Raw genomic sequence first — 17,065 nt, 5'->3', positions numbered from 1 at the left:
CACTTCTATGCTGTAGAGGTGGGATTAAAGATGAGGAGTGAGCATGCTGTCTCTCTGCAACCAATCCTTCTCCAGACCTTGCTCCTTGAGCTTAAACATTGAGCTAGTTGTACACCTGGGACCTAGGAGACTCCAAAGTAGTTCCTGTGGCAAGCTTGGGAGAAAGCAGGTGTGGAAAAATGGAATTTATGGGCTTCTTTTGTGAGTACCTTAAGGATCATGGACCTGAGCCCCTACAAGGACTGAGTACCTACTGGACTAAGAACCTAACTAGTCTCAGCTGAACTGTTAAGGAGGACTGAGCAGAAATCCAAAATTATCTCTGTGGGCTTTCCTGAGGCTCAGCTTTATGTGTCTGGCATGCTCAGGGCCTGGAGAAATGTAGAGACCAGACAGGGGGGTCTCTGCAGAACCACTGGATGGTGTAGCAGCAAACGCAGACAGAGACTGGCTTTGCTCTACACCAAATGACAAACCCAGTTACCATCTGAAAACTGACAGCTACCATTCTTTAATATTGTGTCCACCTCTTAACCCTATAAGAAGTCAAAGACCCTTGGTGAAAAGAGCCAAGCCTTTTGAATAAAGATTCACTACTATGTAGCCTTAGGTATTCTCCTTAATACTTGGGAGCTTAGTTTTTCTCTGTACAATGAAGATTAGTTTATCTTCCCAAAAAAGTAGTTGTAAACCAAAACAAGGGAGGTTGGGGAAGGGAATAAAACCACTGGGTTAGACAAAAGAAAATGAAGGAAAGGGAAAGGAGAGGGGAATAGGAAAGACAGTAGAATTAATCGTTCATAACTTTCTTGGCCTTATATTTGAATACACAATCAGGGTAACTCCACATCATGTACAACCACAAGATAGGAATCCTAAATAGAATAAGTTATATTCTATGAATGTATAATCTACCAAAATATATTTTATTGGCATGTATAACTAAAAAGAACAAATAAAAAATTGCAAGTTTGAAAAAAAAAAGTAGTTGTAAAAATTAATGTACCATGCACCCAAAAGACTGCCTTGATATAGTTATCCTAGATACGGTTTGAGACTCCTGAAAAGGTACCCCCCAGCCTCTACCTGGATTTATTCCACACTGAGTCCAACACAGATGTTCAGAAGTACCAGTGCCTGAGAATTAGCAGGAGAATTAACACAACATTACATGTAATTTGGGAAGAGTCAGCTTAAAAATATGCTGCCTATCCAATGTGCCTGCTGCAGCCACACAGAAAAACTTCTGTACCTTAATAATAGACACATTAGTTACACAGTACCTCCCAACCCTCCCATTTAGAGCAACTTAATAGCTTTTAAAATGTGTAACCCACAGTTTACATTTGTTTTTAGTCCCTAGCTTGAATGAAATTCTGTTTTCATATACACTCACAGAAGAAATTCACAATTTATCAACAATAAAACTGTCCTTTTTTGGTACTGGAGATTGAACCCAGGGGCACTTTACCACTGAGCTACATCCCCAGTCATTTTTATTTTTTATTTTGAGGCATGGTTTGCTAAGTTGCTGAGGCTGACCTCAAATTTATGATCCTCTTGACTTGGCTTCCCAAGAAGCTAGGATTACAGAGGTGTGCCACAGTAAATATTCTTATATAATTATGGCCATGTGTTTTGATATTCCAGAATGGCACAATAATCCCCTCTCCTGTTGGGCCTTATCCTTGTGAAGTGTGTGTGTGTGTGTGTATGTGTGTGTGTGTGTATATACACATTATAATCTAGGGAAGTAATTATTCCGGTAGATCCCAGGGATTATAAGCAGCAAGCCCACTATGTGTATCTATTGATTTAGTCCTGAGGTCCTCAATGAAGAATCCAGCCTGAGCAACTTTTTTTTTTTGCAGGGGTGGGAGGAGTGGATATCAATAACTGCTAAGAATTTTATTGAATAACATAATCAATATTTTCTATAATATAGCTTCAGTGGCCAATATTATTTCACTGTGTGAATGTAACAATGTATTCAGCCAATGTCCTCTAATTTTACTGCTAGAAATGACACTGTGGAAAACATCTTCCAGAGGAAAAGAAACAGGTAGGAGAGAACTACACAACTTCTTGTTGTTACTTCTAGGCTGCCTTTCTTCTAATGACAATATAACTTTTTTTCACATATCTAGGAATTAGTTCATGCTATGGAAGTCAAACTCACAGAACGAATAAAGTCCATAAAGCATTTTTCATTGCAATTTGTTAATACTGTTAATATAATTATTATTTTATTACATATGTGATTTGTACAAGACACTAATGAAAGAGACACTAATAATCCTCCTGAGGCAGGAGGATTTCGAGTTCAAAGCCAGTCTCAGCAACTTAGCAGGGCCCTAAGCAACTCAGTGAGATCCTCTCTCTAAATCAAAAGGGGCTGGGGATGTGACTCAGTGGTTAAGCACCTCTGGGCTCAATTCCTGGTACCAAAAAAAAAAAAAAAAAAAAAAGGAGAAGTTAGTTTTTCAACTCACTTGCCAAGCCATATGTAAAATTAGGAAAAAATTAGGAATTATGCACTGTCAACAAATGTAATATTTAAGTTTGCTAGGGTTATTTGTTCTGATGGAACAATGACAGGCACAGGTAAATATTCTTCACTGGTTAACTAGCAAAATTAAAGAATTTGCACCAGAATGTAATAAAAAACTTTAATATCAGGCGAGCGCACGTGCGTCAGCTAGACCCAGCGTAAGGAGCGCCCGGGATCCTGCGAAGAAAATGATGGAGGGAAAGCTGCGGCCTGGGAACAGGGAAAGGTGTAGGGTAACCTGTGCTCTGGGAGGGGAGAGCACGGAAGGGGAGGAGAGAAGAAACGCGAGCTAGAGCAACCCGAAGGCCATGGAGGCTGAAGAGACAATGGAATGCCTTCAGGAGTTTCCTGAACATCATAAAATGATTCTGGACCGATTGAATGAACAACGAGAGCAGAATCGATTTACCGATATCACACTAATAGTAGATGGACATCATTTTAAGGCCCATAAGGCTGTTTTGGCTGCTTGCAGTAAGTTCTTCTACAAATTCTTTCAGGAGTTTACTCAGGAACCTTTGGTGGAGATAGAAGGTGTTAGTAAAATGGCCTTTCGTCATTTAATTGAGTTCACATACACAGCAAAACTAATGATACAAGGAGAAGAAGAAGCCAATGACGTATGGAAAGCAGCAGAATTTCTACAAATGCTAGAAGCTATTAAAGCCCTTGAAGTCAGAAACAAAGAAAATTCAGCTCCATTAGAGGAAAATACCACAGGAAAAAATGAGGCAAAAAAAAAGAAAGATTGCAGAAACTTCAAATGTTATCACTGAGTCATTGCCATCTGCAGAATCAGAGCCTGTTGAAATTGAGGTGGAGATTGCTGAAGGCATAATTGAAGTGTAAGATGAAGGCATGGAAACATTAGAGGAAGTGGCTTCTGCCAAGCAGTCCATAAAGTACATACAGAGCACAGGTTCCTCTGATGATTCTGCTTTAGCATTGTTGGCAGATATTACCAGCAAGTACCGACAAGGTGATAAAAAAGGGCAGATTAAAGAAGATGGCTGTGCATCTGACCCCATAAGCAAACAGGTAGAAGGTATTGAAATTGTGGAACTTCAGCTGTCACATGTGAAGGACTTGTTCCATTGTGAGAAATGTAACCGTTCATTTAAATTGTTTTACCATTTTAAGGAACACATGAAATCACACTCCACTGAGAGTTTCAAGTGTGAAATATGCAATAAAAGGTACCTTCGGGAGAGCGCACGGAAACAGCACCTAAATTGTTACCACCTTGAAGAAGGTGGAGTGAGTAAGAAGCAAAGAACTGGGAAAAAAATTCATATATGTCAGTACTGTGAGAAACAGTTTGACCACTTTGGACATTTTAAAGAGCATCTTTGAAAACATACAGGTGAAAACCCTTTTGAGTGTCCAAATTGTCATGAACGATTTGCTAGAAATAGTACTCTCAAATGTCATCTCACTGCATGCCAAACCGGAGTGGGGGCAAAAAAGGGAAGGAAGAAGCTGTATGAATGCCAGGTGTGTAACAGTGTGTTTAACAGCTGGGAACAGTTCAAAGATCACTTGGTAATACACACTGGAGATAAACCCAACCATTGTACTTTATGTGACTTGTGGTTTATGCAAGGAAATGAATTAAGGAGGCATCTCAGTGATACTCATAATATTTCAGAGCGTCTAGTAACTGAAGAAGTCCTTTCAGTAGAAACACGTGTGCAAACTGAACCAGTGACATCAATTGGGAAGGTGCATGTGTTACCATTACTTCAGGTCCAGGTGGATTCAGCACAAGTGACTGTGGAACAAGTCCATCCAGATCTGCTTCAGGACAGCCAAGTGCATGATTCACACATGAGTGAGCTTCCAGAGCAGGTCCAAGTCAGTTATCTAGAAGTGGGTCGAATTCAGACTGAAGAAGGTACTGAAGTACACGTAGAGGAGCTGCATGTTGAACGGGTAAATCAGATGCCAGTGGAAGTACAAACTGAGCTTCTAGAAGAGGACTTGGATCACGTGACCCCTGAAATCATGAGCCAAGAGGAGAGAGAGCCTAACCAAGCAGATGCTGCTGAGGCTGCCAGGGAAGATCACAGAGGTGCTGAGGGTTTAAAGACCAAACCAGCAGTGGATTCCCAAGTTGAAAAGGCAGAGAATGATGACAGAACAGCTATGCCAGTTTTAGATTGAAATAACGAATATATTTTTTAATTTACACTTTGGGTTTTTGAACTGATTATGGGCAGTGTGACTGTCCTTAAACTGACAGACAAGTAGACCAAAGTTACAAACTATTTCCTGTTGTGCTGAACTGTTTCTATCGAAACATACTGATGCCCCTCACCCCGGTTAATGCCACAGAGGAGGATCTTTCTCATAAATGAAGGGGAGCTTTGAGAAGTATATTTCTGAAAACTTAAATGGATTATATTCTTATTATATAGTTGGATACGAAAGTATCTATTTTCATTGTAGTAAGGGTTCTTTATCACCATTTTCTCTTCCCCGGGTCATGTCCTTCCTCAAATTTTTTCCATATTGTAAAATCAAATGTAAAATCATTAGAATACAAGTTTATGTATTCTAATGCATGTTAGAAAATTGAATATGTAGGAAACAAGGCTGCATGAAGAAAGTGTGTTGTTACTGTGCAGTTAAAATTTTGGCTGGCTTTCTTTAGTTTGAACAACATTCTTGTCTACCCCAATAGTCACAGGTGCCATCTCTGCAACAGAAAGAGTGGTGGTGGCAAAATTTCCAGAATGTTAAAAAAAAAAAAAAAAAACACCCATGTGCCTTTTTAAAACCAACTAGACTTTTCTATAAAACATCTCTGGTTCTTTCAAAGTTTGTGTTATAAGGAGAAATGTAGACAGTGCTATAGTACTTCATATTTTTGCTTATGATGACAACTACCAATTCTTTTTCATTTAAGTTAGATTGAGAAATTTCATTTAATGGCAGCTGAAGGGCCATTTTCAATTGGGAGAGTTCATTTACATCTGTAGTAAACTTTATTTTGATGAAAAGTTGCACTAGTATTTTACCACAAGATGAAAAATAAAAAGATGAGCATCATTTAAAAATTAATGTATTTAAAATAAAGTACAGAGAAAAACATGTATATAATATATCAGGCTTTGTTTTGAATGGAATCTTTTCCCCCAATCTTTAATGTAAAGATCTTGTGTGCTATAACTTTTAAAGCCATACAAATAAGAGTGCTAAACTGTGGACTTAAAAGTAAGTGTATAAATATTTTTAATCAGTATTACTTAGAAAATGAAATATAACAACTACATAAAATTAAAAAAAATTTAAAAATAAATAAAAAACTTTAATGTAAAAAAATAAGTCAATGTATTTAATGCTATAATCAAAGTGGGGAATCATATAAAGCTTTATGTGTTAATTTCAAGATTATTCCCTTTATTGTGTGATAACATGGAAACTGATTATAAAAAAAAAAAAAAAAAAAGCCAGTCAATGCAAGAGATAGAATCTCTAAAAAGATTTAGAACTTAAAAACTGGTCACCACTCCTGTAGAGTTTTCTCATTCACAGAGTAAGAATGCTAATATCTGTTCTTTCTAATTTTCATTATCATCATTACAAAGATGTGGAAAGAGCTTTGTGGGATGAAAGAAGAAACAACTATACTGAACATTTATTGAATGCTTACTAAACAATAGGTATACAATGATGTATCATTCTCATCTCCTTTACAGATGCTTAGAAAAGTAAATTCACTGATGTACAAACTTTTAAGCTCGTTGACCATGTCACTAGTATATCTGGGTTTTAAATTCACATCTTCTGGCACCTAGCACTGTTCTTTTGTCTATGTTACACTGAATCCCAGGACTTAGTATTCTCTCAAAGAAGAATGAATGGAGAGAAGAAATGTGACATTAAAATTTTTAATAAGAATTTTGTATACATACACACACATTGCATTTCATGAGTAGGTTGTCCTGCTTTAGGCCATGGCAATAAAAATACTTGCAAAATAATATTTTCTCCTAAGGCATACACAGTTTAGACACAGGGACTTAAGGTACACTCATGAAAAGATTTCTAATAAAACAAGGAAGAATATACTCATGACCCAACAGAATGGTGATATAGATGAAAGGTGGTACAAAATCTCAAAAGGTGGATCTTTCACTATGTGTGGGAGTGGGAACCGTTGAGATGTGAACTGTTTTCAAGGATGAGTTGGTCTTAGGCTGAAATTCAGGCTAAGCTGCTTTTCTTAACCTCAGAGAACAGCAGCCTAGGCCAAATCCTGGTGTTAAAAATTAGTGAAAGTGAGCTAGTTATTATATTACATATGAATGTTTATTATTTCCTTAACTGTTCATTAAAGCATGCAGAAATCTGTAGCTATCATCTTTGAGTAGGTATTTTGACTTCTAATTTTAATGATGAATATAATTTTTAAAGACAAAGCATATTTGGATGGAAAAGAGTACTCGTTTCCTATTATGTAGACTCTGTCAGTTCACACCAGTACAGGAAAACAGGTCACACTAGTACAGGCTATATAAAAGTTTTTGAAATTATACATTGTGCTTAAAATGATAAGCAGGTATGTCTATCTATGCATGCTGTTGTGTGTTAGTATTTCTGAATTGGGGAAGGGGAATTGTGGATTCAGGGAGTGGTAAGAAACACAAATATCCTGTGAAACTATGTAAGCTTTTAGATATGACAGTTCTCAGGGGTTACCATGAGGAAGATTTTAAACTAATAAATAAATGTGAAAATTATATGCAAGTAATTAAGAACATATTAGAGAATTACTGCAAATTGATGCCATGAAAAGTCCTATTTGCATGGTAAATTTGGGGTAAGTTATTACATTAACCCTGGTTTGCTAGTGCTTATTGGTCTGTGAGTATGCTCCTCAGATCCCTTTTGATCACAACAAATAGCATTTTCTTTTCTTTCTTTTTTTTTTTTATTTTTAATATTTTATTTTATTTTTTTAGTTTTCGGCGGACACAACATCTTTGTTTGTATGTGGTGCTGAGGATCGAACCCGGGGCACACACATGCCAGGCGAGCGCGCTACCGCTTGAGCCACATCCCCAGCCCACAACAAATAGCATTTTCTAAACTTTAATTTCTGAGGAATTTGAATGCAGCTTACTAAAAATGTTACTGTATGGTTCTGTCCCCTTCATCAGTCTCCCTCCTCAAAATTAAACTGCCTCTCATAGTTGATTTTTTATTTCACCCACAGTCTCTACAAAACCCTTCAAACAGCAAGGTTGAATTTTTCCTTTAGTGTCTAGAACTGGGTTAAGGTCTATGGACTGGGGAAGTCCAACCCTTTCTTCAGATCTCTAACTATTTTTAGAGGCTGTGCTCTCCTGGCGCTAGTTCAACAATTCACTTTTTCAATGTGCCTTCGCACCAGGAAGCTCCTCTCCTCTGCCAACACCACCTCCAGGGCCCCGGCATTCATATGTGTGCTATTTACCTCATTCCCTTGACAGTGCTGCTGATAGAACTCATTAATAGCAGACTCCGGCTGAAGGGCTTTGTGGGGAGGGTGGTGGAGTGAGATTAAAAGGGTATTACAGTGAAGCACAAAATACACAATAGTTAAAATATTATCATAAATGTCCTAAGTATCCTTCTGCGAATCTCCTAAATGAGAACTTTCTCACTAATCTTTCTGCTTTTTGTCTTCTTCAGTGTCTGCTTTAACACATTTCTCAATCATTATCACTGCAAATCTCAATTTCCAATTTTTTATTGCCTTTTTCATTTACAGTAACTCAACTCTGTTTTCACCTCCTTCCTGATCGTGTCCTGTACAATTCTGTTACCTAGGTAATTAGGTCATCAAAGTTTTTTTTTTTTTTTATGCATAGGACGTTCTCACATATGTCATGGTACACAAAACAGCTACAAGCAGTCCTGATTTTAAATAGCATTTGCTTTTTATTCTTACTACATTTAAATACAGTATTCACTTATCCTGGCAAAGGTGATGTTTCACTGCCTGGTGCAACATTATTCTGTGCTTTTAGTGGAAAACAAATGTACGACCTTATCTCTGATCTGCTTGGTCTTCACTCCATAGACAATGGGGTTGAGTGCAGGTGGGATAACAATGTAGAGGTTGGCAAACATGATGTGAAATGTGAGAGAAACATTGTGTCCAAAACGATGGGCAAGGATGGAGAAAAAGGCAGGTGTATAGAACATGAGGATGACACAGATATGGGACCCACAGGTGCCAAGGGCCTTCTGGCGTGCATCTTGGGAGGGGAGGCGAAAAACAGCACAGAGGATCAGGGAGTAGGAGACAGCAATTAGGATCACATCTGAGATGACGGTCATGATGGGAACACAAAAGCCATACCAGATGTTGATGGAGATATCAGTACAGGCAAGCCGGGCAACACCTATGTGCTCACAGTATGTGTGGGGTATGACGCGTGTCCTGCAGAAAGGTAGGCGTGTCAGCAAGAATACAACTGGCAGGATGATGCAGAAGCTCCGAAAGGAGATGCCCACAACAATCTTGATGATGGTCTTGGGAGTCAAGATAGTGGTGTATCTCAAAGGGGAACAGATGGCCACATAACGATCAAATGCCATGGCCATCAGGATAGCTGAATCCAGGACAAAGCTATAGTGGTGGAAGAACATCTGTGTCAGGCACCCTGGAAATGTGATTTCTCGAGCTCCCAGCCAAAAGATGCTGAGTGTTTTGGGCACAGCTGCTGTGGACAGGATAAGATCAGTCATGGCCAGCATGGAGAGAAAGAAGAACATTGGTTCATGAAGGCTGCGTTCCACAGTGATGAGATAGAGAAGGATGCAGTTTCCCATTACAGCTACAATATAGATCATACAGAAGGGAATCCCAATCCACACATGGAATTGCTCCAGGCCTGGGATCCCCACCAAAATGAAGGGTCCTGGGTTATAACTGCTCAAGTTGAAAATGATCATGGCAGACGAGGATGGCACAAATCTCAGTCCTGAGGCCAGGGGATGATAAAGGAGAGTTAGTCACTCTTACTTCCAAACAATCATTATTGACTCCTGAAATTAGAGTGACCATGTAATCTATCATGCAAAGGAACCTCTCTGAAGTGAAAAAAAGGTTAACATTAATAATGACAGCAGCAACATGCATAAACCAGGATTGTCCCAGACAATTGAAGATGTATTTTTATTCTTTCTAAAGAGAATATCCCTTCTTTTCAGCACCTAAGTTTGCATAATTTTTTCCAAAAAGCCCTCCAGACTTGTTATACTCTTTTCATTACATACTGTCTTGGACACCAGTTAACAAGTTAGAGGACATAGGTTTTTTTGGGCTAGTAGATTGCAGTTTGTGTCACTTTATGGGCACCATTGGTTAAGGTCTTCTTGCTATGTCATTGTAGCATAATGATCTCTGCCCTAAAACAACTACTTGCTACCTGATGACTGTAATTCTTAGATTTGTGAGGTTAACACCCTTTATTGCCAAGCAGTAATCAAATTCAGTTCAGTAAACACTAGCTGCATTCTGACACTATGCTGGTTAACATGTGTGAATCACATTTAAGTTGAAAAAGTCTCTCTTACAGCTGAAGCTCAGGAGCCTTTTCTATACAAAACAAAAAAGAAAGAAGGCAGAAGAAGGGGAGGAGGAGAAAAAAAAAGATTTACCGACATACTGTACACTGCACAAGACCTTGGATTTAGTAACACCATCAGTCATAAGAAGGATTGTTCCATTGTGAACACAAATTCTGTATGAGACTTATAGCCCTAAGACACATGCTTTCTCAATCACACACAGACACTCAACACTCACATTCTCAGGCATACTCAAACCATACTCACATGATCTCATACGTTTTATCATCATACATTCACCCACACTTACTCTTTCAGTTATGAACTCCACTTCCACACACACACACTCACACACACACACACCCCAAAGAGACACTAAAGAAATTATTTCATGGATTTTTGCACTGCCACCTGCTCTGCTTTGTAAATCCCAGAGAACATTCCTCTGGAATTATTATTATTATTATTATTATTATTATTATTATTATTATTTTATGGTGCTGGGAATTGAACCCAGGGCCTTGTGCATTCAATGCAAGCACTCTACCAACCAAGAAATATCCCCAGTACTTGAAATTATCTTTTAAAGATTAGGTTCTATATCTTCTTCCTTCTCTAGAAATGCCTCCCCTGCCCTTTGCCTTTACCTGGAAAGTCTACTTATATTCTAAAGGTCACCAAGCACGCAACAGTGCCAGGGACTCCCAGGATCAGCACTAAGAGGCTTCTGACAGTTGTGTGCTTCATGTTCCTAACCTGGCAAGGCCAAAACTTAGGTTCAGCTTATCCCTCTCTCCACTTTTTACCTCCTTCTATTCCCCAGACAAAGGCTTAGATTACCCACTCTTCTGCTTTAGACAAAGAATAAATGGAATATTCTCTCCCTCTCTCTCTCTTTCTCTGTCTCTCTTTCTCCATTTCTGATCATTCCTCATATGTAAGTAAAAGCACCTTTCCTAAAGTAATCCAGACCTTCTCTACAGTATCTTCACAATTCCTAAATTCTAGGTTCTGAGAACACAATTCAGAGTTCGGAGTGTGGGTCGTAGTCCAGCCCCCATCTGCTGGGGATCCCTGTTCTCTGGATTACTTACCTTTATCTCTCTTATTGAGTCAACTTCATTGTGACTCCCATCTCCAGGGGCACAGAGTTCACCTATTTACACTACATACTTGCCTAGATTGTTCAGTCTTAATGCAGAAATCCCACTTTTCACATTACTCACATACTTGAACAACACATGACATCAGCATTCAAACATATGCCTTGAATCACAGCTGTCCAAGATTGTCTAAGGTCATCCCTTAGGCATACATATTCGGAAAAGGTCTTCTCTAGTTTTTATATTTTCATCAACTCAAATATAAGAGATGTTCATAAAAGCATTCACAAGCACACATGGACACACAGATAGAAAGTTAATTACCAGGCTTGTCATTCTACAATCAGACAAATCTACAGTATGCAGCAATCCAAAAGACAGTTTGCTGGGTTTTGTTGTTTTTCCAACAAGTCAATGACATTGACAGGTCAGAGGAGTCAGATGGGAAAAGCACATGTCTGACTAATAATGTAAAAAACTAAACAACTAAATGCAATGTGATTCTTGATTAGATTATTTTAAATAAACTAGATATAGAATGTAATTAATAATAAATTGTTTCATTTTTAATTGAAAATTAATAATTACATGCATATTTAATGGGGAAATATGTTTCATATGTGTTTACAATGTAAAATGATTGTTAGACTAATAAAAAAATCTATCACCTCACATACTCACATTTTTTATTGTGCTGAAAAATTTTGAATCTATTCTTTCAACTACTTTGAAATACCCAATGCACTATTGTTTATTATAGTGACCTTCTCTCCGCAGATCACTAAAGCTCATTTTTCCTGAATGAACAAATTCCATCATTTGTAACAACATGGATGAAACTGGGTAACATTATGCTAAATTAAATAAGATGAGCACAAAAAGAACAATACTGCATGATCTCTCTTATATGTGGAGCTTAAAAAGAAGGAAAATTTAGATGTGAACTATGGATTTGATAATATAAAGGAATTGGTGTTAGCTTTATTGGGTGGCATTAGAGTACTATGAGAGGCACACATGTGGGTGCCCACAATGTCCTGATAAAATATTGGTGCTGAGTATGTGCTCTGGAGCCAGCTGTGTTGCACAACTTAATTTAATCCTATTCCACAACCTACTAGCCATGTGAATTTAGCAAGATGTTTGAACCATATGATCCCTGTGTTCCTTGCTTTTTAAAAGAAACTAATATATCTACTTTTGGCAGTTATTATTATGACAAAAAGAGACACACAAAAAAATAGTCTTTAGTGCAGTGCCTGGAACATAGTAAGCATGCAACAAGTTTACTTCCCCTTATTAGATTGTGTTTCACATTGTTAGTATTGTCATGAGCAGTGAGAACACATGAAGAAGAAAATAGAAACAATGCAGGAAAACTAACAAGAGTACTCCTGGGAGCACACACATACAAACTAGCACACTCAATTCTACTTTTTAAGTTATAGTTATAGGTCCTTGTCTAGTGCCTGACACAGAAACATTCTGAACAACATTAACCATAGCCATACTTAATCCAGTTGTGTAACTGTCCAAACAGTGATGGACAGTTGTTTAACTGTCCATCCACTCTAGTCTTTTGATGCCCATTTGATAGAGCATAAATACAAGGACTGCAGACCATGAACTTAGTTTATAACTGGGAATTACTCAGGGAAGAAAGTTGTAGTTCCCAGTCCACCGCTGCAAAGAAATGGAGGGTTGAGCTTTTCATTCACTCATTCTTTCTCTCCAAATCCAAGTTCCAGTCAAACCCACTTAAACAGCCAATACTCACCTAATATTGAGGATTAGGCCAAAGGGAAAGAAGGAAAAATATGGTGCAGACTCACAGAAAATCTTCAAGGGCAAATAAGCCAACCAAGGAAATGAGTGGAAGGAAAGGAACTGGTAGAAAGGTTTCTTCCTCCGGCATTTATTTTCTCTGGTCACTGCTCAATCAGGGAAGGAGATCATCAAAACTCAGGGGGTGCAGGTTCTCTCTCTTCTCACCCTCAAGGGAAGAAAATGAAGAAGTTCTATTAACCCACACCACTGCTTCAAGGTTAAAGATGCTTTTTCTTTATTTATTTTGCAATTGCCTTTGTATGTAAACTGATATGCATGTGGGTGGAAGGTCATATATGTATGTGCCTATCTATTACCTAGGTTTCAAGTTCATGTCCTCACCAGAGAAAGTACCTTGACAAGTTACTTAATCTCCATGTAAAGGCAACACTATTAGTAGTAATATTAGTACTTACTCCTCAAGATTGAATATTGCATAGAAATTACAGATTAAGGTCATATATGTGAAAATATCTAGAGGCAAATGCAGAGTGGCAAACTCATAATATAGATTGATACGCCAGGGCACTGGTTAAAATGAAAACTATAAGGCCCACTTCAAAGTATTCTAAGCTATTTCTCAGAGAGGATGTTCTCTAAATTCTATTTAGAAGCAGTACAATAAATTTGTGCACACTTTATTTTTCTCTGGGTGACCAGGATATATGTGGGTGTGAGCAGAAAAGTTGGAAGGCAGGAAAGTCCGTTGGAACTAACTCTATTGGGGCAGAAGTAAAACAAGTCTTGGGCACTGCTTCTTTTAAAGGACTGTCTGAGGCTGCTCCTGATGGACACTGAATAGTGACTTTTTCGAAATGTCTTTGGCCAAATGCTCCCTTTTGGCTTAAAAACTCTCCTGTCTGCCTTACCTGTTCCTTTCAATGCCTTACTACTCATGGATTTTGTTGTAGTTGTTTTGCCAAACTCTATGGCTGTTTCCTCTTAAATATCTTCTAAATCAATGCTTTCTCTGTTTCCATTGCACAGCTACCTTCATTTCTTGCCTAACTTACTCTGATCACTTCTTACAAGATCATCTTATTTCCATTTTTTGTCTTCCTCAATGTATTTTTGGCACTGCAGACAGAAGTTCTTTCTCAAGTAAATATCTGATTGTTGTTTCTTAGCTTAAATCTAATTTTGTTCCCACCTCAGACTTTTAGCATTTGCTATTTCTTCTACCTTTATTTATCTTCATCTAGATCTTTGAGTGATTGCTACATTTCTACTATTAGAGATAAAACTAAAATTAAAACCTCATTATACATTTTCCATTAGTAAAAATGATATAAGTAAACAAAATATATTCCTTCAAAAAGAAAGAACTCCCTGTTGGTACTGTTAAGAATTTCTGGAGATTCAAATCTTACTTTTCCCCTAAGAAGCTTTTATCCCACAAATCAAACAGCCAACTCAACTTCCCTGAATGTGGTAACTCCTGTGTCTAAGGCTGTTGTGTCCACAAAAATTTTCACTCATAACCCTAAGAGGTAGGCTCCACAGCTGCTGATATTTTTTGCTTCTGCCTCATCCATAGGCAATTTACTTCTAAGTGGAAAGAATAATATGAATAACTCGATTTTCAATGGCCACCTCTTTATGCCAAATATTTCAAGACCCATAATTTATTTAAAATGCCTACTTGCCAGGAGCGGTGGCACACATCTCTAAGCCCAGCAGCTTGGGAAGCTGAGGCAGCAGGATCACAAGTTCAAGGCCGGCTTCTGCAACTTAGAGAGGCCCTAAGCAACTTAGCAAGACCCTATCACAAAATAAAAAGGACTGAGGATGTAGCTCAGTGGTTAAGCACCCCTGGGTTCAATCCCTGGGGGTGGGGGAAATGCCTATTAAGTGCACACCACTGTTTTGCTTAGTATAAAATCTAAGTTTTTTTTTTTTGTTGTTGTTGTTGTTTTTTGGCCAGGGGGACAATCATTTTTATTGGAAGAGCGGGCAGGCTTTAAGACACGGAAATTTACAATTCTTACCTTTGCTATACTTTCTGCCTCTTATGAAATAATTTATCTTTCTTTGTCCATTGCATGGAAAAGAAATTGTCCTGGGTAATTTATGTGAATTTTACATGAACACCTAGTACATGGATTTAATGTTGTTATAAGAACCCTAGTCTAATAGAAATTATTTTATGGTGAATTATTCCCTTTGAACTGAAATAGAAATATGCTCTGATGCCTAGCCTTCTTGATCTATGATTTACATGTTTAAATTGTGAATTTGTCTGCATTGGTAGCTCAGTGGTAGAGCATTTGCCTAGTAATATGAAAGGCCCTGAGTTTGATCCCCAACTCTGCAAAAAAAAAAAAAAAAAAAAAAAATTAAAGATATATCTTCTACCCTTCATCTCACTTAAAAAAAAAAAAAAGTATTATTTCACACATAAATGTCACAGTTCTATTAGCCTGATCTAAGAGTGATGCCTTAATGTTCAGCTGCTATCTGGTTTTCATGAATGAGTTCAAATTAAATATTTCAAAATGGAAGTTTCCACAATTCAGTTACTTACATGTAAATCTTGTCATTGTTTTTTAAGGATTAACTGAGTATATGATTAAGATGGTAAATTTTTGTATCTATTTTAATATTTTATACATGTTAATTGTGACTCTTGTCTAGTCATTTGAACTCCCATTGAGTTATTTTTAACCACACAGAGTCTGTTATTTTACCAGAACTCAGTCCCACAGACACTTAATCTAATAGTTCATTTCTAATTGAAGCTGAGTTTGTCTTTCCTTCAGGCTGGTAGAAAGGATAGATTTTTCTTGGGCACAAGAAGCTGCCCAGCCTCCCAACAAGGAAATCAAAATGAAAGGGCAGGTTAGGGTGGCTGCTGAACCCATGTGCCACATCAATCAGCTGTAGCAAAGCAATAGATTTATGAGTAACATTTTAAAATACAAAATTGGACTTTGTTGCCATTTTGCCTACAATCTCCAGGGTTTCCATTTATTCTTAGACTACTAAAAAAAAACTCCTTAAAATGATCTGAATTTTTCCATGGTCTACAATCTTACCTTTGCTGTTATCTCTTCCTAAACCAGTTACTCTAATGGGCAAGCCTTTTTCTCAGCTCTGTGTCTTTACATGCACTAATTCCTCTTTCTGAATCATCCCTCTCCCACTCTGCCAAATTAAATATACTGGATTTGAAGAGATAGTCATATATATATATATATATATATATATATATATATATATATATATTTTTTTTTTTTTTTTTTTTAACTTGGGACTACATTTCTATTGAAGTTCAAACTTGAAAAAGGGATTTGGGACCACCAAGGCTTCCAAGTGGTCCAGTCTTCAACACTCATTTTAGTTTGAGCATGTTTTTCCATCTCAGAGGCCATGGGAATTTAGCTTCTTCCTTTTATTTTTATTTATTTTTCTTTCATACTGAGTGAAAAATTAGTTTCATGTTTTAGCATTGTTTTCTTCCTTTGCCTAAGGAAAAAAAATGTGTATTCTTAGTTTAATAATTTGATGATTATTTGCCATTTATTTGATAAACATTGCTTATGCACTTAGTATGTGCCAGGATATACATGGGATGCTGAATGGAAATGAAATCCAGGTCCTGACAGAGACACCACAGCCATAACTCCCTACCCTACTATGATTATAAAGAAACTAATATGATCCTTAAATCTGAAAAAAAAAAATTTGATTCCTTAGAGACATCTTTACTATGAAAGTACAATGCTAGTTATTTTATTGTTTCATGAAAACTTTTATATTACCTTATAATAACCATAAGAAATTGCAAAGATTTTTTTTCACAAGTAAAATAAATATTTATTATTTTCTAGATTCACAATTTATTTTCCTATATCTGGAATGACTGAACAGACTTCTGCCTAAAACAACAAAGGAAATATAAGTTCTGATTAATAAGGAATTTTTTCATGTGTTCTTTCTCTGAAGTCGCTGGCTACAGGTTTAGTCTTTGACCTAACATACTTAGGAACTTTCCCCTGATCCCCCAGGAAACAAGCAT

General features: G+C 37.3%; 1 protein-coding gene and 1 pseudogene across 1 annotated transcript; one reads left to right on the top strand and one right to left on the bottom strand.

Annotated features, from left to right (window-relative positions):
- The first annotated feature begins 2,685 nt into the window (after positions 1–2,685).
- LOC124091201 (zinc finger protein 131-like) lies at positions 2,686–4,924 on the top strand (annotated as a pseudogene).
- Positions 4,925–8,551: 3,627 nt separating this feature from the next.
- LOC124091209 (olfactory receptor 52H1) lies at positions 8,552–9,511 on the bottom strand. Its single transcript, XM_046442175.1, has one exon. The coding sequence runs from the start codon at positions 9,497–9,499 to the stop codon at positions 8,552–8,554; it is 948 nt and encodes a 315-aa protein (XP_046298131.1). The 5' UTR covers positions 9,500–9,511.
- Between the last annotated feature and the right edge of the window lie 7,554 nt (positions 9,512–17,065).

This window comes from Marmota monax, unplaced genomic scaffold (assembly GCF_021218885.2).
Source record: "Marmota monax isolate L192 unplaced genomic scaffold, Marmota_monax_Labrador192_F-V1.1 WCK01_AAM20220418_F8-fsc00068, whole genome shotgun sequence".
NCBI lineage: Eukaryota > Metazoa > Chordata > Mammalia > Rodentia > Sciuridae > Marmota > Marmota monax.
The sequence above is the reverse complement of the archived record's forward strand: the minus strand, read 5'-3'. Positions and strand labels throughout refer to the sequence as shown.